General features: G+C 39.8%; 1 protein-coding gene across 1 annotated transcript in view; it reads left to right on the top strand.

Moving 5' to 3' along the window:
* The window catches only part of LOC121390491, a 35,624-nt gene extending 9,448 nt beyond the window's left edge, over positions 1–26,176 (top strand). Inside the window, exons 2-5 of the mRNA XM_041522321.1 lie at positions 16,397–16,471; positions 18,484–18,674; positions 20,806–21,027; positions 23,189–26,176. Of these exons, the coding sequence (XP_041378255.1) occupies positions 16,397–16,471; positions 18,484–18,674; positions 20,806–21,027; positions 23,189–23,701 (1,001 nt within the window). The 3' untranslated portion in view covers positions 23,702–26,176. The remainder of the gene's footprint in view (positions 1–16,396; positions 16,472–18,483; positions 18,675–20,805; positions 21,028–23,188) is intronic.
* Positions 26,177–27,565: the final 1,389 nt, after the last annotated feature.

The following is a 27,565-nucleotide window of genomic DNA, read 5'->3' as shown; positions in this document are numbered from 1 at the left end:
AGAATCGGTTGTCTAGAGTTACTGCCCTTATGACTGCCATGCCAAGCGTGTTCGTGTAACGATGAAGTAAGTGTCATAAACATCCAACAACTTTCTTCAGTGGCGTAGGAATGTGCCAAAAAGTCGGGGGGGGGGGGGGGGGGGCATACACCACACACACACACACACACACGCGCGCGCGCGCGCACACACACATATGTTAATTAAAAGAGGATAATAGTATAGTTGCATAATGGCTAAAATTATTTATAAATTTTTGGTTTGAAATGAAATAGTAATACCTTGAAGTCTCTCTCTCTCTCTCTCTCTCTCTCTCTCTCTCTCTCTCTCTCTCTCTCTCTCTCTCTCTCTCTCTCTCTCTCTCTCTCTCTCTCTCTCTCTCTCTCTCTCTCTCTCTCTCTATCTATATATATATATATATATATATCTGTATCTGTGTGTGTGTGTGTGTGTGTGTGTGTGTATATATATATATCGCTGCTATTACTGGATCAAAAAAAGTGGGGGGCACTAGCTTCCTACGCCAGTGTTTGATTATTTGTTATGTAAATGTGTGAACGATTTATTGTTTTAAAAGTATTACACATCCTACACAAGTTATATGAAATGCATTTTGATCAACAGTTAAAGACAGGTGGTTGCGTAACACAGGTTCATGAGTGTCATTTAAATGATTTCAGAGAATATTATACAGAATCATTAAGCCATGATATATATATTGCAATTTGATCTATATTACAAAATAGCATGTACAGTATCGGTATGGGGGGGGGGGGGTGAAAAACATTCGTACGCCGGTATAGCCGGGGTTGGAGGCTATACCTCCAATCACACGTCTGCCCCCCCCCCCCCACACACCGTATATAAACGTGTTTGCTTTTTGTCCGATAGCACGACTCATAGTGTAGTTGCCACCCCCTCCCCACCCCACCCAACGTGGGTTCAGCCAATGTGAAATCATGGCTTAATGATTCTGTATAATATTCTCTGAAATCATTTAAATGACACTCATGAACCTGTGTTACGCAACCACCTGTCTTTAAAGGCCACCATACTATCCCCTTACTAGTACCCATTAACCTGTATTATGCAACAACCTGTTTTAAAAATATATGTGCTCGTATTACAAATCAGCTCATGTAGTACATATTAACCTGCATTATGCAACAACTTGTCTTTTACGATCACTTTCATCTTCTCCGATCATCGAATCGGCTAAATGCTTTTAACTGGTATTAAAGAAGCCACCTGCCTTTAATAGGCGTGTGTGAAACCTTCGTGGTATATACGCACGTTAAACTCTTACCCTGACCCTGCCTTTAATAGGCAATATTTTGAGGAATATTTTAATTGCAGCTTAACACGTGTTTTGGTGCATATATTTTATATATGTATGCACATATCCACTGAGTTCACCGTTAGGAAATAAAGCGAAGGTTAAAGTTAATCGTATGGACCCCTGAAGTCGTGCGATTTTCTAAAGTGAAATAAAATATTTTACTACCACAAGATGGTACATTAAATATATACGACCAATAAACATCTCCGTTTGGAATATGCAGCAGTATTCGTCCTCCGAATGCCGGGACTAAAGGTCTTTAAACGATAGATGTCGAACTATATAAACGAAATAATTACCATACAGGGGAGCGCTGAACCGTAGCGGGCAAGCCCAGATGGGTGCTCGGCACTGCAGGGAGGAACGTACGCTTTCGTTCGTACACGTGCTAAATTTGGCGTACGAGTAGGCTGGATTCGAAAAATCGTGACACGCCGCCGGGCATCCCGTGGATTAGGACGCTTCCGTGCGGTCGTTGAATCATGTCGTTTTACAAATTTACTATTGATCTTAATCAAGGGCGGATTTTGGGAGGGAAGCAAACCCGACACCGCCCCCGTTGGCGGCGATCTATACACTACCAACACTGACCCTCGCCCTGTTTTAGACTTACACGTGTGTAACTACATACATTTACAATGATTAAACATCTGTTTTACACTTACACGCGTGTAACTACACACGTTTACAATGATTAAACACCTGCCTTTAAGAAAACAGGCTTGGAAAATTCGGCTCTATATTATTTTATTTTATTTAATTTTGTTTTATTTAAACAAAATAAACTTTAATTTTACCATCCCAGTCATTTCCTGTCCCGCCCCGCTACATGTCTTCCTACATCTCTAATCGTAGCCACCCCTTTTTTTTATAGATATGACGTCAGCGACTCAGTCCCATGGATTCTAAAATAGAAATAGAAACAAAAAAATTAGTTCCTATAAATGCGGTAATGTCGAATTGTAATAATTTATGTTTTTCTTTCACTGACGGAAACATGAAGGTCTATTGTTCTCAATAAAGTTGTTATTTCCTCAACAGACGACGACGCAATTCAACCTACCCACCCGCACAAAATTATTAGCTGAGAATTATGTATTTATATATATTTGCAATGTCATGTTAGAATTTATTAGCAAACAACAAAACGACATGCAAGGTAAGCACGTTAATTAAAAGAGGAAAATCGTATAGTTGCATAATGGCTACAATTATTTATCGATTTTTGGTTTGAAATGTAATAGTAATACCTTAACGTATATATATATAAATAACAGAATAATTTAATTTACTAGAATAAAAGATATAATTTTTTTTTTACAAAGAGAAAAACAAAACAAAACGATAAAAAAACACTCCCCCATAAAACTAAACTCGCGCGCACGCACATACGTACGCACACGCACGCAAACACACATGCACGCGCGCACACGTACACACAAAATCCCACTAAAACACAGCAAAACATAAAAAAAAAAAAAAAAAAAAAAAAACTGTTTGGACTACTACAGACGTGAGGATGACCTGGGCCACGTTTCACGAAGCGATCTTAGCCCTAAGATCAACTTAAGTGCATAGGGTAGCCCTCAGCTCAACCTAAGTGCATAGGGTAGCTATGCGCTTAAGATAATCTTAGGGCTAAGATCGCTTCGTGGAACGGGGCCCAGAAACACACTCGGTATACCAAGTGAAGTTATGCTAGTTTCAGACTCGCATAACTCGCCGATATCTCGAGTTCTATGACTGTCCAGTTGCTAGGATGGTGAGTCTTAAAACTCGATTCTCGGCGTGTACCACTCCTACAGCCGATTAGTTCTTAATCACACATCAACAATCGCTGAGTCAGGAGTTATGGAAATTACAAGGTACCTGCCGAGTTGGCCAGTTCGCCGATATCACGACTTATACGACTGTCCGGTTGCTAGTCTGAACTCTCTCACAACTCGATTCTCGTTGTATACAACCAGAGTTCGAGATTAACGGTATCCCGGGGATACTAGAATTTAATTTTGGATACCAGACTTCAATAACCCAGTATCCCACCGGGATACCATATAATGTTGTTGTTGTTTTTTAATCCTGCGTTTTTATTTTTCGCTGAAACAATGAAAGTCGTCATTTATTGGTGAAGTTAAGTAACAGTATTTTCGAGCTCGTACCCAGTCTAATGCTATGCCGTAACAGTATCTCCCCCAAACTGGTACCCCGTCTAATGCTACACTGGAGCAATAGCGGGGTAGAAATAGACTGGAAACTGTTACATCGCTATTGTTTTTGTTGGATGTTTCCTCTCATCAAATGTTTTTGAGATATTGATTCCACATCTGCAGAAAATTGATACAGGTAGGTTTATCATCAGTAATGTCAGAAACACTTACTGCTAAATAATAATTTATGTCAGTATTACTCAAAAATAGATGTAGCAAATAATTTTGCCGATTCTGTTTGATTGCGAATTTCACGAATTCCGCGATTTCGATTGCGGCGTAGCAATAGATCGGGAACGAGAACAGTGTCGTCCAAGTTTGTTACAATGTTATTTATGAATTTCATTTATAGTCCGTCCCATCATTCTTTAAAAATGTTTTTGTAAATAGTTTCAGTTTGGTTTGACGTAAGAAAAAAAAAGTAAAAGTGGTTTGGAAATAACAAAACAATACTATTTTCTGTATAACTTACAAATCAGTCGGCTCAGAAATAAATCATTTGTAGTAAATTCCATAGCATGAAAAAGGGCGTTTTCTGTTGGGATACTAAATTTTCAGATGGGATACCAGATTTCAAAATGTTACTATCCAACTGGGATACTGCCTACAAATTTTAATCTCGAACACTGACAACTCGTACAACCTATTAGTTGTTATGCTAGGATAAGGCTACCAACTGTCACAACGGATTTGGCCAATTCGCCGATCGGTCGACTTCTACGACTGTCCAGTTGCTAGTCTGAGCGCTCTTACAACTAGATTCTCGTCGTATTATACAATTCGTAACTTGGGAGTGTGTGGGGGGGGGGGGGGGGGGGGGGGATTACAACGCAACCGGAGAACAGGCAGTCCGAAGGAAGTGCGGAGGTGGGAGTGGGGTGGGGGTGGGGGTGTAATTGGGGGTGCGAAATGTGCAATATTCCCTGAGTGATTAAATCAAAGGTAAAAATGCGCATTTGAATTTGTTCTGGTCACTGTGTGTTAGATTTAGCCGGTTCTATCCAAAATAATGTATCGGACTAACATGAAGATATACACTAAGAAGGTGTAGCCCGATTTGAACCTGGTTGGATAGCCCTAAAAACTGGCTTTTTTTTGTTTGGTTTAGCCCTTAAAAAGGCTTTTTTTCAGTCCTTAAAAGGACTTTTGTTTAGAAGTTGGCAGGTTTTCGAGCAATTTGTCTTGTCTTTGGTTTGGTCGGTATCCTTTGACGTCTTGAGTGTCCACTTCGTGCTTATTTTGTCTTGTCAGCCATCTTGCTGAGTATATAGTCATTGGTAATCTGAACAATAAAATGTATTTAATATGTACATTTCCTAACCAGTGCCCCACGACTGGTATATGTTGTCCTGTTTGTGGAAAAAGTGCGTATAAAAGATATTTTGCTGCTGATGGAAAAAAAAGAGTAGCGGGTTTCTTGCAAGACTATAATTATGTCAGAAGAATTATCAGATAGTGTCCTTAATAAATAAATAAAAAAAAAAAAAATAAAAAAATAAAAAAATCAAATAAAAACAAAGAAACAATCAATCACAAACACCTTTAACGAATACACATGTAGTTCAATTCAACTTTATTTTTGTGCTTATATCCAATTAAGGTTCAAGAATGCTGTACCTCAGCTATCTGAGCTGTCTGTCCAGGACAGTGAGTTAGTTGTTAGCGAGAGAAAAGAAGGTGTAGTGGTCTTGCACCTACCCACTGAGTGGTTAAAACTCGCTCTGGGTGGGAGCCGATGCCGAGCTGCGAACCCAGTACCTACCAGCCGATGGCTTAACCACGACCTAACCGAAGCCGGTATATATACACATGTAGTTTTAGTTGTAAACAGAGCTTTTCTAAATGGCTGAATAATTACACATGAGGCGAGACGTAGCCCAGTGGTAAAGCGGTCGGTCTGGGATCGATACACGTCGTGGGCCAATTGGGATATCTCTTGTTCCAGCCGGTGCACCACGACCGGTTTATCAAAGGCCGTGGTATGTGCTATGCCTGTGGGATGGTGCATATAAAAAAATATTTTGATACTATTGGAATATTTTTTATCGGGTTTCCCTCTCTAAGACTATATGTCAAAATTCCAATAACATACCTATGATTATTAAATCAACGTGTTCTAGTGGTGTCGTTAAACAAAACAAACTTTAATTTTATTACACTTATTATCGAGATAGCAGCTTTAAAGGGAGATACCCTAGTTTCAACCCGTGAAAATTAACACTAAATTTAGTTAATTTACAAACCTGTAAAACATTTGGATAAAGTTACAATTGAGTGAAACATGAGTCTGTAACTTTGAAATGGTGAAATACCCTCTAAAAATAGACGAAAACTCGACTCTATAACTGATACTTCTCAGACGCATGTGCGTTTTTAAAAATATGAGAAATGCATTTTGTGATATTAAAAACACCAGGATGACCAAACACACTTCGAATGTACAGAAATTGATAATCTAAACAATAAAATATAAGTAAAGTATGATTTAAGTTATCAAAAACGGTTATAATAGTAAAAAAATATGCGTTAATTGTTTAAAAACTAGGGCATGTCCCTTTAAGTGACACGCTTTGCACCCGATCGCCTCCGTACGGAGACCGGTAAACACCGAAATATGCCGAATAGCTACAGAGGCGTAAGATGTCATAGGTTGACAGTGGTGCAGTGGTGAAAGTATCAGGCGAGTGCGTGTCCACAGTGCTAGTGACATTATACTAGTTCACAGTCGTTTGTTTTTAGAGAGAAGAAAACAATCCTTAACCAATAGAAAACGACTTTCGCGTTAATAGGGGCAAAATATTTACCCGGGTTAAAATGGTGATTTGTGGAATGCCTACGGAAGTCCGGTTGTGGACAATGATTGCATGAGGTATCATGTTTAATGTTTTTGTTGGGTGCACGTGCCAAAATGGCTTTTATATTTGAAATGTCATTTGTGACAGCGTGCTAGAAGAGTTTTGTTTGGAGGATAAGGCAGGCAATTTACGTCTTGTGAACATAGGTTTGTTCAGACTTTATTTTAGTTTATGTTATCTTTCTTGCTTTCTTTCTTTCTTTCTTTCTTTCTTTCTTTCTTTTTTTTCTTTCTTTTCTTTCTTTTTTTTCTTTGTTTTCTTTCTTCTTTTTTTCTTTCTTTCTTTCTTTATTATTTATGTGTTTATTTATTATGGGGGCGGGATATAGCTCAGTCAGTTGAGTGCTCGCTTGAGGTGCTTGCGTCGCAGGATCGAATCACCTCGGAGGGGGGGGGGGGAGGGGGGTCCATTTAATTGATAGGAGATTTTTTCTCGTTCCAACTGGTCAAAACCTGTGGTATGTGTGCTTTCCTGTCTGGGAAAATGTATATAAAAGATCCCTTGCTGAATTAGGAAAACTGTAGCGGATTTCCTCTGATGACTACGTCACGTGTCAGAATTACCAAATGTTTGACATCCAATAGCCGATGATTAATTAATCAATATGTTGTAGTGATGTCCTTAACTTTAACTTTGTCTGTCTGTCTGTCTGTCTGTCTGTCTGTCTATATAGTTAGTTAATCAGCTAGTTATCTGACACGGAACCAGGGGATCAACATGCAATTACTTAAACTGACATGTTTTTTTCTTCAGACGCAGGTGTCTCCGGCCCCCATCGACCCCCCCCCCCCCTCCGAGTCCGTGCTTCACAAACACACTAACAAACACACACACACCAAAAACACCACCCACAAAACCTCCAAACAAAACAAAAAATAATTAAAAAATTAAATAATAAACCCACCCCACCCTAAAAAAAACTACCCCCCAAAAGAAACACACACACAAAACACACACACACACACACACACACACACACACACACACACAAAGAAGAAGAAAAAAACAACAAAACCCAAGAAACAAACAAAAGAAAGAAAGAAAGAAAGAACAAATACTAAAAATAATTACAAAAGAAAACCCCCAACAGCACCCCACAACACCCCCCCCCCCCCCCCCCCCCCCACAAAAACCCCCAAAACAAAAACAAAACATTATTAGGAGAATTAAATGAGCATGTGTGGAAAGTGTGATGTTATCGAAATAGCTGCGTCATCAAAGCCGATAACCGTTATCACGATAACTGAGATGTATATATGAAACATAACATACTTGGCAGACAATAACAGTGTCAACCTACCCTGTTCGTCTAGTTCGGAAAAGGAAAACAAAAGGTACAGGTATTTTTGTCCGTTAGTCCGTCAGTCTGTTTTCATCTTTCTGTTATTCTTTCTTTTTGTCTTCTTGGAATTTCTTTGTCTGTCTTTACATAGGCGTACGGTCTCTAATTTTGTGTAGGGTGGGGTGAAGTTGGGTAGGGATTTTTTGCTTGAATTAAACCAAAATGCCCGAATCTGGATTACAACATTTATTCATATTAACAGGTAAACGAATGAATGAATGTTTAACGACACTCCATCACTACCAAATGGCTGTAGAAGGTTGCAAACAAACCAGTCGCCCCCTGCCCCCCACCCCCCGTCTCATACGTATGCTTATATGTCTTTTATTTATTTATTTATTTATTTATTTGTTTGTGATGTTTCTTATATTTATGTACATAGGCAACTATATGCCAATGTGACACATTCCAAACTTTGAAATGCAACACTTGTTGTAATTGTGTTATTTTGCATTATTTATTGGGCAGTGAAACCCCACCTAACGACCACTCCGGTATTAAGACCACTCTGCTATTAAGACCACTTTTTCAAAGTCCGGAATATTTTATTTATTATGTTATAGGTAAAACTACCCCGATATTAAGACCACCCCGCTATTGCGGATTACGACCAGTAATGTCAGTTCCATTAGTCGTGTTCAGTGTATTTCGACACCGTCAAAGCAACCATATTATGACAGCAAGTTTCAGCATTTTTCGCTTACATAAGTGTTGAAAAGTCACGTATCTAATGGTTTCTTTGTTCTCGCTGATAGTTATCAAACGATAGGTAGGACAGTCAATCAGTAATAATGTTAGCTAAATCAAACAGTGACACCTAGTTAATATTAATCAACAATATATCGCGTGACCCACAAGCCTGCACACATTCCGATTACAGTGACATTCTAATTAAACACAATGAATGAACTTAAAATTATAGTAACCCACTAATAAAGACCACTTCGCTAATAAGACCATATTTATTAAGTCACATCGGTGGTCTTAATAGCTGGGTTTCACTGTAGTTATATTAAAAAAAAAAAAACCCAGCAAAGACAAAATTATGACCATTCTTTTAAAGATTTTTTTTAATTTATAAACTTTAATTCAAAATATGGTATATTTAGTTTTTAGTTTTCTGACATGCTAAATCAGATGCTTTTTGAATCATACTTTTTTCCGTTACAGGGGTTCAAAAAATTTCAAAAAAATTACTTGCCACAGGGCAAGTGCCAATCAGATATTCACTTGCCCCATATATTTTTCCACTTGCCCATACTTCTTAAGGTAACCAATTGTGTTACTCCTATTTAATTTAATACAGTGCTTAATAGTGTAATAATCTTGAAAGTAATTGGTTTAATTCCACAAATAAAGAATTTTGCCAATAAGTTACAACACTTACCTAGGAAGTACTAAATGTATATGTCTGTCCAGTAATATCAACTGTCTTCTCTATTGATTTAAACTATATTTTTTTAAATAGTGTCCATTTGTTGATTTAAACTTTGTTATTTGTTTGGTAGTGTCCACTTGTTCATCTAAATATAATTATTGTGTCGATGTATACCTTAGTGACCACTTGTATGACCGTGGATGTTGTGAGATCCCTTTCCACTCGTGGGCCATTCTTTTATAGCTGGCATTGGTTTAAAAATGTTTAGGGATTTTGACCCATGTGTCATTGTTGTGTGTATACTATTTAAATTTTTTGCCCCTGAACACTTCTCTGGGGTGTTTTTACCCTGTTAATAGCTGAAAAAAGTCTCTCGCAAACAGTCGTGGCTGGGCTCAAAGTAAACATGAGCCCTGTTACTTTGCAAATGTTTTTCAAATAGTGCAGGCTTGGTAAACAACAGCCGGGGAGGGGGTGTACATCGATTGCAGCCTTGTATTTTTAACTCATTGAGCATAATTTATTTGTTAAAAACTATTAATAAAGCAGAACAAATGAATATATTCATGTATGCTTAGAGGGCATCGTACCATAACGATTATGGCGTAGGGCTAATGAAATCTAACTTCACCTTACCTGTTCATTTTACACGAACGTAGATTTACATTTGCAAAGTACTGAAACACATTAAGTATTTTCTGCTACAAAGTTTATTATATCTAAACTAAAACGTCTTGCATCTTTTATAAGCATACAGTTCATAATATTTATGCTCTGTTCAAGTGAACTCGGAAATTATAAATTTGCTTTACCTCCCTGTTCATTTGCAAAGAGCAGATTCCGGAACCACATTAACGTCTACTTTAATTTGAATATGACATTTTAAAACTGTATCCCACCTCATTTACCATGTTTCCAAGGATTAAACATTATGATTGCACACACAAGGCATGTATACTTTATTTTTATATGAGCTGTAAAGCATATTGGATGTTATTTCTAAGTTTGAAGATCATCGAACCGATTACGTTCAGTGGCGGAAATTACCGATCTTAGTCGATAGTAAAAGGGGAATAACTCTAAAATTGTTATCGAACTTTTCAACATATTGTTTTCAGTTTTGGTGTGTCAAGAGTTCCAATCGTTCCAGCATTTAGGGTTAGGGTTACTTGTCCTTAGAGCTATGTAAATGCTCGCACGATCGGAACTCTTTCCAAAGGTTTTAGTGAGATTTGTAACAATATTTTAAAAAGGTTTTAGGTGTTACATTAGTCACTTGTTATCGGGCATATGCAGTTAACATAATTACTTGCCCGGCATGAAAATTCCACTTGGCACGGGCGTCGGGCGATGGGATTTTTGAACCCCTGCTGTTAGTATAAATTAATGAAATATGCTACACTCTGAAAATCTCAATAATATTCAGTGGCGGATCCAAAAAAATCCATTGGGGGGGGGGGGGGGGGGGCAATGACATGAGGCAAAATGCCAAAGGAACTTTGGGGGAGGTTTGGAGGGGGATCGTAAAACAATGAAAATTAATATATAATAAAATTATAACTGTCGCAAAATGTAGGGGGCCCGGTTATGTCTGTGGTTATGGTGGGTCTACACGTCTTATCATATAGATAAGAGAGAGAATCCCCCCCCCCCCCCCCACCACCACCACCCCCCCCAAAAAAACAAAACAAAGCCCCCCCCCCGAAACCCCCCCCCAAAAAAAAACACACCCAACAACAACAACAAAATTAAAAAAAACAAAAAACAACACCAACACCAACAAATCAAACAAACAATAAAGACAACACAAACAAAACAAGAACTCTTTGAATACATCGAGTTTATAATTGTGTTAATGTTTGTCATCCATCCTGCCAGCTTTCTTGCAATGTGACGTTTTCAAACTTTGATCAACGTTTTCTGTCAAGAAATGACGAACGTGATTTCACTTTGAATTTGACGCCATAAAGGGAGTCAGTGGGCCCATTGGGCTATTTCTCGTTCCAACCAGTGCTCCACTACTGATATATCAAAGAACGTAGCATGTGCTATCATGTATGTAGGATGATGCATATAAAATATCTTTTGCTACTAATGGGAAAAAATGTGGCGGGTTTCCTCTCTTAGGACTATATGTCAAAATGACCAAATGTTTGACATCCAATAGCCGATGATTAATAAATACAGTTAAACAAAACAAACGTTAAACCACGGAGGAATAACTGAATCGATGACTCAACCAAAATGCCCACTTGTCGATCACGTGATCGTATCGTCTGCTATCTTGAAGAAAAATGCAAGAAATAGAAGACGTCAAGAAGATTGTCAACGTCTGTCTCGATAATTAATTTGATAAACATTAATAGCGTACTTGCGGTGTATGTACAGGCTGGTAGGTACAGGGTTCGCAGCCCGGTACCGGCTCCAACCCAGAGCGAGTTCTTAAGGGCTCAATGGGTAGGTGTAAGGCCACTACACCCTCTTCTCTCTCACTAACAACTAACCAACTAACAACTAACCCACTGTCCTCGACAGACAGCCAGATAGCTGAGGTGTGTGCCCAGGACAGCGTGCTTGAACCTTAATTGGATATAAGCACGAAAATAAGTTGAAATGAATGAATGAATGAAAGTATGTATTTACACATACAACTTATTTACCCCAAGTCAAACTTTAGTTGGGGCGGGACGTGGCCCATTGGTAAAGCGCTCGGTCTGTCTGGGATCGATCCCCGTCGGTGGGCCCATTGGGCTATTTCTCGTTCCAGCCAGTGCACCACGACTGGTATATCAAAGGCCGTGGTATGTACTACCCTGTCTGTAGGATGGTGCATATAAAAGATCCCTTGCTGCTAATAGAAAAGAGTAGCCCATGAAGTGGCGACAGCGTGTTTCCTCTCTCAATATCTGTGTGGTCCTTACCTATATGCCTGACGCCATATAACCGTAAATAAAATGTGCTGAGTGCGTCGTTAAATAAAACATTTCTTTCTTTCAAACTTTAGGGTATGGTTTCCGAACAGATCGATTTATGGGTGTATACTACCAAAGCAAATCCCATAGACGACAATAGTAACATATGCGGCTAAAACTCCTACCTGCAACGTATCAACCGACATAAACGCCACGGATATAAATACTACCACCCCTTACACTTAAAGTGAATCAGAAAAAAATTGGGGTCAGGCTGCTCGTTTCTGAGATAACGGGTAGCGTCTATGACTACCCTAGTTTCGCACAAAATTCGAGTACTTTTTTTTACAGGTACCCCATACATGTTTCAAGCACAGGGCTACTTGACATATTGGTACTAGATGAAATAAAATTGCACATTTATTTTACCCAGATGAAACTATTATTTTTTTACAACCAACACACTCACATTTATAACCAATCACAGGACTTGTGGTGTTCACTTCTCTATCAAAAGTTGGGTGCACCTCGAACTTTGACCCAGCCGGAAGTTATTTGGTATAGTACTACCTTATGTGTGATCATTTGAGTCGAGTCTACGTTCTTTTGAATTTGACAGACGTTTTCACGTATGGCATACGTAAAAACGCATACTTGACAAGTCACTTTAAAAAGTGTCAAATATTTCACATTTCCATAACAAATTTATTGCGATCAAACGTATTATTGAATGCGGTTAATTAATCGTTTTAAACAAGTGGCTATTAATAGAATGACGCTTTCAATTTTGACAAACGTGTCACAAAACTGTAACATTTTATCATATAGTCACTCACATAGCTTACATACATATATACATACAATACATACATGCTAGAGAGAGAGAGAGAGAGAGAGAGAGAGAGAGAGAGAGAGAGAGAGAGAGAGAGAGAGAGAGAGAGAGAGAGAGAGAGAAACAGACAAAGACAGAGAGAGAAACAGACAAAGACAGAGAGAGAAACAGACATACACACACACACACACAGGCAGGCAGGCAGTCATTAATACTATATAAAATAAGTTGTAATCCATCTTTCTGACATTTTTCTGTCTCTGTCGATTTGTCTGCCTGACATATTTATGCTGATGACAGTATAAATTCAAATGTCAAACAAGTTACGTAAAATTTTCAATTCCCAGACACATGTGTCTGTCTGTCCGCGTGTTTGTTTTCCTGTCTGTCAGTGCTGGGGTGTCCTGAAAACTTCATTCGGTAAGAAACCTATCCTGAAACTGGCTATTACGCACTTTGTTCAAGGGTAAAAGTACTTAACGTCAGTTACCGATCGATAATTAAAAATGTCGTCACTTTACGGCTAATTCCGGTCGAGACCCACTCGATTACGTCGCTGATGGATGGCTGTGCATAAGAAGTTATTACCGACGTAGGTAGACGACGTGTACTGCCTCTTGACAGGCCACTTAGCCCCGCCCATTTAGCCCCGCTCACTCAGGCGTAGTAGCAAAGTAGTCCCACTCATATTTAAGTAATTTTTTATTTTTTTTAAATTTGAATTTTTAAAAAAGTTTTATTTCTCTTTATCATATTAATTAATTAATTAATTGTGAATAGGCGACCCTACTCTGTTAGTGTCCTCTATAAGCAGGTACAGTCCTGACCACTATTGAGGTCGAAGGAGCGGGGCGTAATCCAGTGGTAAAGCGCATCGCTTGATGCGCGGTCGAACTGGGATCGATCCCCGTCGGTGAACCCATTGGGCTATTTCTCGTTTCAGCCAGGGCACCATGACTGGTTTATCAAAGCCCGTGGTACGTGTTACCCTGTCTGTGAGATGGTGCATGTAAAACATCCCTTGCTACCAATGGAAAAGTGTAGCGGGTTTCTTCTCTAAGACTATGTCAAAATTACCAAATGGTTGACATCCAATAGCCGATGATTATTAAATCAATGTGTTCTAGTGGTGTCGTTAAACAAAACAAATTTATCTTTTAACTACTGAGGTTGAAAGAAAGAAATGTTTTATTTAACGACGCACTCAGCACATTTTATTTACGGTTATATGGCGTCGGACCACACAGATATTGAGGGAGGAAACCCGCTGTCGCCACTTCATGGGCTACTCTTTTCGATTAGCAGCAAGTGATCTTTTATATGCACCATCCCATAGACAGGATAATACATACCACGGCCTTTGATATACCAGTCGTGGTGCACTGGCTGGAGCGAGAAATAGTCCAATGGGCCCACCGACGGGGATCGATCCCAAACCGACCGCGCATCAAGCGAGCGCTTTACCACTGGGCTACGTCACGCCCCTACTGAGGTTGAAGTTCACCTCGGCCATTTTCAACGTCATATAAGGAATGAATGAATGAATGTTTAACGACACCCCAGCACGAAAAATACATCGGCTATTGGGTGTCAAACTATGGTAATGGAAACAAACAAGGTGATGATCAACATCAACAGAAAAATTCAAGATATAAATAAAAACAGTGTAAAGAACTGTGCAAAAATACAAATACAAATATCACAGATAAGATACTGACTTTTACTCTAAACTTCAATTTGTGCTGTATTGGCCATTCTCAAAGAGAATGTTACACCCCTGCACCACGGTGAGGTTACAGCACGCGCAGGGGGTCATATAAGGAACCTTTAAAACAAAAATATAAGTCTATAATTAAAAAAAATTGAATAAATAAATAAAATAACTAAGTAGTAGGTTGGTCGTTAATCGTACTTAATCATACCGGTAACACAGAGTTACGTAAATCGTGACGTAAAGGAAGATTTGCCAGGAACAAAATTTTGATTGGCGGTTAGTCACATATCAGCGATAATTCCCGCTGATTGATTACAAATAATAAATGACGTTTCATATATATGTAGTCTGCTGAGAACCGTCACATTTTGTGTCATAGCTGTCTAGATGTGTATATTTCGACAGGCAAAAACGCAGACTTTGCAAATTAATCTTAATGGTCTTACCATCCGCAAGCATTCTAACAACTAGGCTAAATGATGTTATTTTATTAAAGGTGCACATTCCTTTTGTAAATGGTGCACAGTGCGCCTGGTTTAAACTTACAGTTTAGTATCTGTTTTAGTTAAACACAGGTGTTTAAGCATCGTAGATGTATGTTGTTGAAAACAGGCTTTGTAAATTCGGCCCTCAGGTTTTGAGCACTTACAATATTTATTTCTTGACGTCTGGTGTACTCTTGGTTGTCCTCGAGTATCTAGAAGCTGAAGCTTGGTGTGACCGTTTGACACGTACCACAGTTTTGATGATGCCGAGATTTTGTAAGTATCTTGTAGAAAAAAGAGAGTTAAAAGTTAAAGTTTCGCTTAAAGTCACCACTAGAGCACATTGATGTATTAATCGGCGGTTACTGGAAGTCAAACGTTTGGTAATTCTGACATAATTTTATAGTCTCTGAGGAAACCTGCTTCATTTTTTGTTCCATTAGTAGCAAGAGATTTTTTTAATCCGATTTGCACAGACAGGACAGCATATTCCACGGCTACGAGAAAGAAACAGTGGGATTCGGTCTTAAGACTAACGAATCTGAAGTGAGGACGGACAACCTTTTTGGGGGGTGAGGTGTGGAGGTGGGGGTGGGGGTGAACGTAACGTTTTGATGAATGTGATTTGAATTGTTAGCGAGCGCTCAGCCTCCTGGACGCGGAACTGGGTCATTAACATTTTTTTTTTTTCAGAAATAACTTCTTTTTTTGGGGGGGGTTTGTAGAGTTTCAGTCGAATTTATAGATGATTATACACTCAGAGATAAATTTCACATGCCTAAATGTGAAAAAAAACAACTCACCATACTAATTTATTTCAAGCAAGAGTCTAAAGGCCTCGTACGAGAATAGCCACGGAAACAGCCGAATGTGACAAGGTTGCAATGGACTCGGTTATTTTCGTTCAAGACACTCGTTTCGTATGGCGTCGCCTTAAGTTTAAGATAGAGATACGTTACTGTATGTATACCTAAGAACAAAAGAGACGCAAATATTAATTCACGTTCCTTTAATTTATTTTAAAAATTGTTCATCTGAATCCCATTAGCTTTTGGATCTTTTAAAATGATCAAAGTCTTGTGAATACAGGCCATGTGACGGTCTATTTATTTCACTGGATTAATTTTATCATAAAAATATTTATGCATTATTATTTAATTTTATTTGTGTTGTTGTTGTTTGTTTGTTGTTGATTGTTGTTGTTTTGTTTGTTGTTGTTGTTTTTGTTTTTGGGGGGTCGGTTTGTTCTTTTCTGTTTGTTATGGGTTTTTTTTAGTGTATGTAAATTTAGATGTCATTATGCATATAATTATTTTCCGTGTGTTTCCGTAGGTTCAGGGCTCTCCATGGCCTCGAGACTGGTGGGAAGTGTCATCATCTCCACGCTCATCACCCTTTCATTATCAGGTAAGATACGAATCGTAAATATCTATACGACTATGGATGGGGGAGGGGGGGGGGGGGGCGTAGCCCAGTTGTAACGCGATCGCCTGATACGAGGACAATCTTGTATCTAGGATCGATCCCCGTTAGTGAGACCATTGGGCTGTTTCTCGTTCCAGTCAGTGCATCAAAGGCCGTGGTATGTGCTATCTTGTCTGTCGGAAGCTGCAAATAAAAGATCCCTTGCTGCTAATCAGAATGGGTAGCCGATGGCGTGGCTTGTCTGTAGTCCTCAACCTTACGTCTGACGCCATACAACCGTAATTAAAATGTGCTGAGTGCGTCATTAAAGGAAACATACCTTCCTCCCTCCCAGGAGGCGAGACGTAGCCCAGTGGTAAAGTGCTCGCTTGATGCGCGGTCGGTTTAGGATCGATCACCGTCGGTGTAACACAGGCTGTGGTATGTACTATCCTGTCTGTGGGATTGTGCATATAAAAGATCCCTTGCTGCTAATCGAAAAGAGTAGCCCATGAAGTGGCGACAGCAGATTTCCTCTCCCAATATCTGTGTGGTCCTTAATCATATCTCTGACGCCATATAACCGTAATTAACATGTGTTGAGTGCGTAGTTAAATAAGACATTCCTTCTTTCTTTCTTTCTTTCTTTCTTTCTTTCTTTCTTTCCATATAACTATTGCCTAGCACACACCAACGGTCGGTTGAGCGGTTGCCTGAGGTGCTTGTCTCGCAGGGTCGAACCACCTCAGTGGATCCATTCAACTGATTGGATCTTTTCTCGTTCCAACCAGTGCACCACAACTGGTCAAAGGCCGTGGTATGTGCTTTCCTGCCTGTGGGAAAATGCAAACAAAAGATCCCTTGCTCTGCTAATGGAAAACGGTAGCGGGTTTTCTCTGATGACTACGAGTCAGAATTACCAACTGTTTGACATCCAATAGCCCGGGCAAGAGGTAGCCCAGTGGTAAAGCTCTCGCTTGATGCGCGGTCGGTTTGGGATCGATCCCCATCAGTGGGCCCATTGGGTTATTTCTCGCTCCAGCCAATGCTCCACGACTGGTACATGAAAGACCGTGGTGTGTGCTATCCTGTCTATGGAATGGTACATATAAAAGATCCCTTGCTGCTAGTCGAAAAGAGTAGCCCATGAAGTGGCAACAGTGGGTTTCCTCCCTCAAAAATACATGTGTGGTCCGTAACCATATATCTGACGCCATATAACAGTAATTAAAATGTGTTGAGTGCGTCGTTAAATAAAACATTCCTTTCTTCTTATTTAATTTATATCCAGTTACGGTTAAAGCACGCTGTCCTGGGCACACACCTCAACTAAGTGGGCTGTCTCTCCAGGACATGGGTTTAACGGTTTGTGATTAGTGAGGGAAATCGGTGTAGTAGCCTTACACCTACCCACTGAGTCGTTAAAACTCGCCCTGGATGGGAACCGGGATCGGGATGTGAACCCAGTACCTAACAGCCTTAATGTCCAATGGCTTAACCACTACACCACCGAAACCGGTGACAAACACAGAATGGAGAAAATCCCCAAATTATAATGAGTCGAGAGTCGAGGGAGTCGCCTTCACCACCTATCAACCCGCCTCGGTGGCGTAGTGGTTAGGCCATCGGTCTACAGGCTGGAAGGTACTGGGTTCGGATCCCAGTCGAGGCATGGGATTTTTAATCCAGATACCGACTCCAAACCCTGAGTGAGTGCTCCGCAAGGCTCAATGGGTGGGTGTAAACCACTTGCACCGCCAGTGATCCATAACTGGTTCAACAAAGTCCATGGTTGTGCTATCCTGCCTGTGGGAAGCGCAAATAAAAGATCCCTTGCTGCTAATCGGAAAGAGTGGCGACAGCGGGTTTCCTCTCAAAATCTGTGTGGTCCTTAACCATATGTCTGACGCCATATAACCGTAAATAAAATGTGTTGAGTGCGTCCTTAAATAAAACATTTCTTTCTTTCTTTCACCACCTATCACTACATTTTGTTCACTGTCTCATCTTTTCAGTTCATGTAAATCCGAATTATCCATTTACAATCGAAAGCGAGCCGGCAACGTTTGAAGGTCGGGTGTGTTCGGACGCAATCGTACACCAGCCAATCGTGTTGATGTCGGAAGAGGCGAAACAAGGCGAAGACGGCTGCACCAAACCAAACGATAACTTCATCAAGCTGTTTGTGAAAAACGTTACTGCTAATGTAAGTGGAAGTTACTAATTTATTTTGTTTTATTTTCGTAAACAATAATTTAAAAAAAAGGACAGAAAACATCAACAAATCAACAACAACAACAACAACCACAACAACAACAAAGAAACAAAATAAAAATAACTAAACGTTTGTTAAAGTTTCTTTTGTTTAACGACACCACTAGAGCACATTGATTTATTAATCATCAGCTATTGGATGACAATAATTTGGTAATTCGGACATAGTTTTAGAGAGGAAACCCGCTATATTTTTCCATTAGTAGCAAGGGACCTTTTATATGCACCATTCCATAGACAGGAAAGCACATACCACGTCCTTTAATATACCAGTCGGTCTGCACTGCCTGGAACGAGAAATAGCCAAATGGGCCCACCGACTAGGATCGATCCCAGACCGGCCGCGCATCAAGCTAGGGCTACGTCCTGCTCCTAAACTAAACAACAAAGCAACAACAACAACAACAACAACAACAACAAAAAATAAAATAAAATAAAATAAATAAAACGCAAATAAATAAAATTAAAATTAAATTTAAAAAGCCCTAAACCATCCTATAATCCCTCACCAAAACAGCAAGACACATTTTTTTTTTTTTTTAATGTATGTTAAACCAAAAACAAACAAACAAACAAGCAAGCAAACAAAGTAAAAAAAAAGGCAAAAGGTTTCGGGGGGGGGGGGTGTTCTGTGGGTTGGTTAGTTGCCACTTACACACACACACGCACCACCCCCATCCCTACCCCTGTGAGGTACGGCCCTGATTGATTATGTAATTTCATAAAGCTTGGGAGTAGGTAAAGGCTCATGTATCAATCCGATGGTAACAATCCTAAATTTGCAGTAATAAAACTTTTATGACAGTGATATATATAACGAACCTGTTGGCATATAACGTTGTTTATGGCGTCGTATGAAAAAAAGAAAGAAAAAAAAAAGTCAAATTCAATTAATTATTGCTGGGTCGCATTAAACATATCTTTAGCCATACATACGTACACAATTATATAAAATTATTGTAACTATGTTTTCTACTTAGACTACATTGAAATGAATAATAATAAAAAAGAAAAAAGAAGTAGAAAAATGTGTTTGTTTTATGTCCCCGGGGTGTCAAATCAAACACTTGATAAATGACGTAAACTAAGAGCACCAAGGGACCTTTAATAAAAGAAATGAAAAAAAAAAAAAAGGTTGCTTGAGGAACAATAGGCTTGACGAACAACAGGCCCCACCTAACGGTAGATCCACGACTGATTACAAACCAGTAACCTAAATCACGTGTAATTGTACACGAAAACGAAAAAAGAACACAATGCAAGGAAAACACAAAATGTTAGTCTGGTCTGGTTTGTTGCTCATTCTCCGGGGGATATTTATAATATAGTAGCCCAGGATGTCGTTGAAGAAAACACACCTAACTTTTATAGCACTTTGAAAACACCGAAGGGGCGGGACGTAGCCTAGTGGTAAAGCATCCGCTTCATGAGTGGGCGGTTTGAGATCGATCCCCGTCGGTGGCCCATTTAGGCTATTTTTTCGTTCCAGCCAGTGCACCACGACTGGTATACCAAAGGCCGTGGTATGTGCCATTCTCTCTATGGGATGGTGCACATAAAAGATCCTTTGCTACAAATGGAAAAAAGGTAGCAGGATTCCTCTCTAAGATTATATGTCAAAATTACCAAATGTTAGGACATCCAATAGCCGATGATTGATACATAAATGTGCTCTAATGGTGTCGTTAAACAAAACAAACTTTCTTGAAAACACCGACTACAATGCAAGGGAAACAACTCTTTTAATACCTTAATTTGAATTACTTAAAACGGTTTAGATGTCGCTAGTTAATGATATACAACACAACTTATTTCAGAACTCTTGTCTCTGTCTGTCTGTCTCTCTCCCTCTCTCTGTCTGTCTGTCTGTCTCTCTCTCTCTCTCTCTCTCTCTCTCTCTGTCTCTCTCTCTCTCTCTCTCTCTCTCTCTCTCTCTCTCTCTCTCTCTCTCTCTCTCTCTCCAACACCACTCTCTCACTTTTCCTCTCCCCCGTCTCTCTATCTGTCTCACACAAACACGTATTTCTACTAACCCAGATCCGACAAACACATTTAAATTACAGATTATCTACAACGGCCACAGACGAAACCACGGCCACATGAGGAACGCCACCAACGTGGTTCTACATCACCGCAATGCCACCAACGACGCCGACCTGCATTTTCTCCCTGCTGGTTTGGAGTTCAACGTCGTCCACACCAACGCCTTTGACGTCGACGACGACTTTCTGATCGTGGTCAGCAACAACAAGGAATTCAATGATAAAGCCTCCATACACTTTTATGTGAGCAATACTAAGCAATGTATTATTTTAAAAGGCCAGAGTCGATAGTACAGGGGAAGAGGGCTGTGCCACACCCCTCTCCCTCCTCCCCTCCCCCACACTTAAGGACGAAAATGAAAGTTGTTTTTGCCCTACTCTGTACAAATAAAGATAAATTTCTGGTTGTGCCCCTCCCTCCACTAAATATTGTTATCTCTCGCTCGCTCGCTCTCTCTCTCTCTCTCTCTCTCTCTCTCTCTCTCTCTCTCTCTCTCTCTCTCTCTCTCTCTCTCTCTCTCTCTCTCTCTCTCACACACACACACACACACTTCAGATATCTTTCTCACAGACCTGAAGGTCATATTTCTCTGAAAAAATAAGGTTATATTTTTTTAATTATTGGCATAGTAGCACGGTAGTTAATCTACTACATGTATTTATGGCCCAAAGAAATATTGAATAAAATAATGAATACATGTACATCAAATCTGACCTGAAAATTTGTTTTCACCACCTACATTTAGTCATAAAACAATCAACACAACACCCCGTGAAAATGATAAAAAAACGCAATACATACAATTGAATATAATACAATATAACACAACACAATAGAAAAATACAATAAAATACACCATAATGCAGGACTTCTAAATTATTGTAGCCCCACTCACATAGCTAATGATATTCAATGTTGGGCTAGTAAATAACAACTATTGTCATGTCCGACGGGTAGTGAAAAAAAGAGCTATATCTCCCTCTTTATGTGACATATCTGATTATTACTAATATTTAATAAAATTGTATTAACTTAATGTAAAGTAGGGCTAGTGAATTTTTAATCATGGCTAGTACATTTTTAAAATCACTGATCCCATGGCTAGTGGATTTTATAAAAAATAAATTATAGAAGCCCTGTAATGTTAAGCAACACAATACCACAATTTATTAATACCTTGCAATACATTACAGAAAAACAACACAACACAACACAACACAACATAAATCGACACTACAATAACACACGGTACAACAAAACAAAATAACACAATAATTAAATGCCGAAATTTTCATTTTCTTTTCTTAGTTTTTTTTTCCTCTCGGGTTCTTTTTGTCAACATAACACAACAAAGTGTATTTGAAGTTTGTTTTGTTTAACGACACCACTAGAGCACATCGATTTATTAATCATCGGCTATTGGATGTCAATCAATTGGTAATTTTGACATGTAGTCTGAGGGAGGAAACCAGCTACATTTTTACATTAGTAGCAAGGGATCTTTTATATGCACCATCCCACAGACATGAGGCAGGATTTAGCACAGTCGGTTGAACGCTCGCTTGAGGTGCTTGTGTCGCAGGATCGAACCACCTCAGTGGATCCATCCAAATGATTGTTTTTTTCTCGTTCCAATCAGTGCACCACAACTGGTCAAAGGCCGTGGTATGTGCTTTCCTATCTGTGGGAAAGTGCATATAAAAGATCCCTGGCTGCATTAAGGAAATATAGCGGCTTTCCTCTATTGACTACGAGTCAGAATTACCAAATGTTTGACATCCAATAGCCGATGATTAATATATCAATGTGCTCTAGTGGTGTCGTTAAACAAAACAAACTTTCATCCCACAGACAGGATAGCACAGCCTTTGATATACCAGTCGTGGTGCACTCGCTGGAACTGACCGCGCATCAAGCGAGTGCTTTTCCACTGGCCTACGTCCCGTCCTCCATAACAATAAAACACAACACAACGCAGTACTTGAGTGTTAAAGTCGCAAACCCTAGTTTCAACCCGTAAAGATGGACACTACGTTTGATTAATTTACAAAACTGTAACACATTTAGACAACGTTACAACAGAGTGAAACAAGAGTCTGTGAAGTTAAAACGGTGAAATACTCTTTAAAACAGACTAAAACTCGACTCCAAAGCCATCAATTCTCAGATGCACGTGCGTTTTTAAAAATATGAAAAATACATTTTGTAGTATTAGAAACACCAGGATGACCAGAAACACTTCGGTTGTACAGAAATGGATAATCTAAACAATAAAATATAAGTAGTGTTCGATTTCAGTGATCATAAATGGCTCTAATAGCGAAAACTATGCCTTAGTGTTTAAAAAGCTAGGGTCTGTCACTTTAACATTTCCATTCTATTTTCTTTGTTATCTTCCCTCAGGTTGTTTTGGTGACTATTCCTGAGAGAGAGGTCGTCTCCAACCCACTTCCTTTTGTAGTGCACGTGGACCACGTCGCACCGAAGGCACGTCCCCACGGGGCCGTCATCTTCGCCGGCGTCATCGCGCTGTTGATCATAGCCATCGTCCTCACCATCCCCATCACCGTGTTCGTCAAACGGCGACGGAGTAAGGGGAAGGCCATCTGTCTGTGTGGGGAGGCAGCCTCAGGAAAAGTGGAAACCAAACCGGAACAGCCGACCGGAAACGGCGCCTTAAAGGGATCGATAAATCCGTCCATGATTTTCGACACGGAGATCGATTTAAAGACTTCGGCGTCCGATGCGTCCTTGACGACGGGTCACGAGACGATACAGGACCATCAGCTGAGGTCCCTGTCTCAGCTCCATTTCCAGCCCACGTGGCTCGATCCACATTATCGAGACAGCCACCATCTTCGACTGCAGAAATCCCTCAGCAACGGCACACGTCAGTCGATCACGGAAAAGTTTTGAAGTCAGTGTCCAAGGTCTACGTTCAGCCAATCGTTTTATTCGCTGAACATTTTCGCTATTAGACTGGTCCTCGAAGTGGTTAATTTTAGGTTTAATGTGTAGCGCAGAAACCAGTCTAGAAAGCGTGAGCGACAAACGACTGCCTGAACGTACTATCCCGGGACTACGTTCATCCAGCTGTTTCTGCTAAACGTCTGCGAATAATTAGACTGGTGTCCGAAGTGGTCAATTATGGTTTAATGTGTAGCGTAAAAAAAAAAAGAGACTTGCAAGCATGAGCGACAAACAACTGGGCTAAGTTCAGCCAGCGTACGTTTCGCTAACGTTTGCAAACTATTTGATTGGTTCTCGACGTGGCCAGTTGGTTTAACGTGAAGCGCATAAATCAGTCCAGCGGAAGTTTTTTTTCTGCACGGTATGGCTGAACGCAGCACTGGCTTAACTTATCCCTGTTGTGGTGGAGTGCCCGTGACATCTTTAGGAACTTCCTGTTTGGAGTTACCATGGTTAAAATGGTGATCACAATACGTGTTTGGACCTGAATCGGATATGAGCGCGTGATTACAGCAATTCTGAGTAGCCTGAGATGAACAATGTTATTATGATGGCAAAAACATTATTATTTTCGAAAGTGGATTGACGAACAAGGGCGGACCCAGGAAACATTTTAGGGAGGGGACCAAGGGCAAAAGGGCACATTGTGCAACTTCCTGAAAGGGCACTTCAATGAACATTGTAAATAAATTCTTCTTTTATTTTGTTAGGGAAAGGGACAAGTCCCCCTGGTCCCCTCTCTTGGATCCGCCCCTGGACGAAAATGAAACTTATAGCTGCAGTCTTGTCTCCCGTCATATAACATCGTGTGGTAATGCAAAATATAAGCAGAACTACACTTTTAAAGGTGCCGTATCACAAATGTTGCTTCCCGCCAAAATTATGTACTAACTTTTGCTTCGAACTGTAAACGTTATACCGTCAACAATTAATGTATGCTTATAAACAGTTGCAACCAAATAATTCAATTTATTACTTAAAAAAAACAAATTGGGCACGTTCAGTTGATGCAAACACTCCGTGACGTTATGCCAAGCGGATGTTGTTGACAAGTTTCATGTCTTTGTGCAGTTCATCCGGGTTTTTTTTTTTTGCAATGTGATAGAACAAGAATCGAGTAATATTGAATGTTATTATGTTTTCACAGTGTACAAGTGTACAAGCACTTTGCAATTTCGAGATTCCCAAGTTATTTATGAAAAGACAATGTGCGGGATCAGTTAATTTGTAGTCATTTATCACAAGTGTAAGAAAACAAATAGCGAAATACGAACTTGCAACTTTGATACTGCATCTTTAAAATATATCGAAGAACGGCAATTGTGGGAACAAAGTAATGAGGATAATCTATTCTGAATATATATTCAGGGTAGATAAATAAAATAAATCACTGGCGTAGGAAGCGGGAGGTGGGGCAGTGGTGGTATGTGTCCCCAAACGTTTTAGCAGCAGCGATGGTGTTTATATATTTATACATGTATTTATATGTGTGTGTGTGTGTGCGCGCCCCCCCCCCCCCCCCCCCACACACACACACACTTTTTGGCACCTTCCTACGCCCGTGTAAACATATTCGTAATTGTAGCTTTAAGGACAACTCAGGAAGTCACGTGTCTTCGGTGAATCGGAACTTTATTATTATTATTATTATTTTTTTCTGTTTATCGAAATCCTTGTGCTATGCATGTTTTGTCGAATTACTTATTGTTTTATATAGTTACATCAGGTGGGGTGCATGGGGTGGCAAACTAGGTATCAAGGAGTATTCGGAGGGGGGAATGAAACAACAGTAACAAAAATAATTTTATAATTAAGAGGGGGGTGGGAAAGAAGCTAAAAATCTAACAGTAAATGAATTTTACCCCCCCCCCCCCCCACCTAGATCAATGTTTTAAAAGGCAGTCTCAAAATTGCACAATGACCCAAATCAGGAACGGCGGGATGGGGCTAGGGGGTGGACTGGGGGTCTCTAGCTCTTGAGTTAACTATGAATAGATTATAATATGTATGTGATTAATTTGTACATTGTAGTTATATATCGCAATTAAATTTTAACAATTTAAAGTAGCACTTGCCTCGTTGAGAATGCATCTTTAAATTTCAAATATATGTCCGATATTCGGACTTGGATAAGGGTAGGACCAGCTGACAATTGCAACACCCGTTAGCTAGGTGGCGCTCTGCAGATGACGTGTACTAGCGGAACCAATGGGAGTGATCTTGTACACACAGCAGAATTTCATTGTTGTTGACCAGTGTTATTTTTAAAACACTTATGACTGTAATTGCTGATGATTGTTAATCAAAATTGTTTGCTATATGTATTAAAGACCATATTTATATATTATTGGACGGTTCCAGAAAATAGTACAGGGAATATGGCAGGCCCGCAGAAATCGGGGTAGGGTAGGGGTAGCCAGTACAGGAATTTCAGCGGGATGGGGAGGGGGGGGGGGGTCTAGACTGGCGAGCGAAGTACATGGGGGGGGGGGGCAAGACTGGCGAGCGAAATAAGACTACACGGGAGAGGGGGTGGGTATACTGACGAGTGAAGTATATGGGGCAGACTATACATGAGGAGAGGGGTTGAGTCATGCACCCCTGGACATTTTTTTTTAAAAGAAAATAATATGCTTGGGTAAGAGGCGAAGTTCGACTCCCGACACCTCCCACCCCCCACCCCGCCCCGCACAGCGCCTGCTGTGCCCCTACATGAGACCCAAATTATTTATTTTGTCGACCTAATGATGATGACGATGATGATGATGATGATGATGGTGGTGGTGATGGTAATGAGGATGCTAAAAAAATAAAATTCTGCAGACCCAACCTTTTTTTTTTATTACAATAATCGGGTCAACCCTCCTCCACCCATTCCACCCCACCCACCCTGTAGCAGCCCATACTACAATTTAATAGCCCACTTGTAAATATTTACCTATTAATGTTGATTCGACATGGTATTTGATTATGTTTATAAACTATTTAGCTTTCCAGGGTAAGTTTAGACGAATATGTCGCATTTAAAGTTGAGATCGCACGGCATCTGATTCAGTCCCTTGATACCAAGACGAGTATAAATATTGTGAATATAATACAATATAATATATGTGTAACTTCTATTATGATTGTTTAACAAATTAAAAAGATACAAATACGAAAATTAAAAACTACCAAAGAGACTTGCTTGTTAAGTTTATCAAGTGCTCTCGACGAACGCAGGTGTTCGTTAGTTGCTTGTTTGTTTGGTGGGGTTTTTTGGTTTTTTGTGGGGTTGTGTTTGAGTTTTGTGTTTGGGGGTGTTTGGGTTTTTTGGAGGGTTGAAAGGAGTGGGGAGGGAGGGAGGCAACACTCAGTTATAGTTGAATCCCGCATCTAGAAGTGAATGCCATACCATGTAGTGTATTATAGCGAGGTTTAATAAACGTTCGACACCTCAACGTGCACGTAAACAGTGGTAATAGTTCAAACTCCAGATGGCGAATTTGTTGTTGTTACTATATTAGTAGAATGACATCACAGGAGCTTTCCCTTCTTCTAAGGTAGAAAGTTACCCCCAAGCCCCGCTAAAGTTTGTATACTCAGCTATGCAAAAATAATAGTGGCGTGATACCATCGGTACGTCATACTTTGGTGCCGTGCGAGTCTGCTTTCATTGTGGTTTTCTCTGTTGATGATTGTTACTATTATTACATAACTTTGTGAATAAAAAAAACCCCTAAACCAAGCATAAATGTGTTTTCTACACCTAAAATATATACTGATGGAATGGTATAATGGATTACACCAACACTTACAGGGAATATTTAC

This window comes from Gigantopelta aegis, chromosome 15, assembly GCF_016097555.1.
Source record: "Gigantopelta aegis isolate Gae_Host chromosome 15, Gae_host_genome, whole genome shotgun sequence".
Lineage (NCBI taxonomy): Eukaryota > Metazoa > Mollusca > Gastropoda > Neomphalida > Peltospiridae > Gigantopelta > Gigantopelta aegis.
The sequence above is the reverse complement of the archived record's forward strand: the minus strand, read 5'-3'. Positions and strand labels throughout refer to the sequence as shown.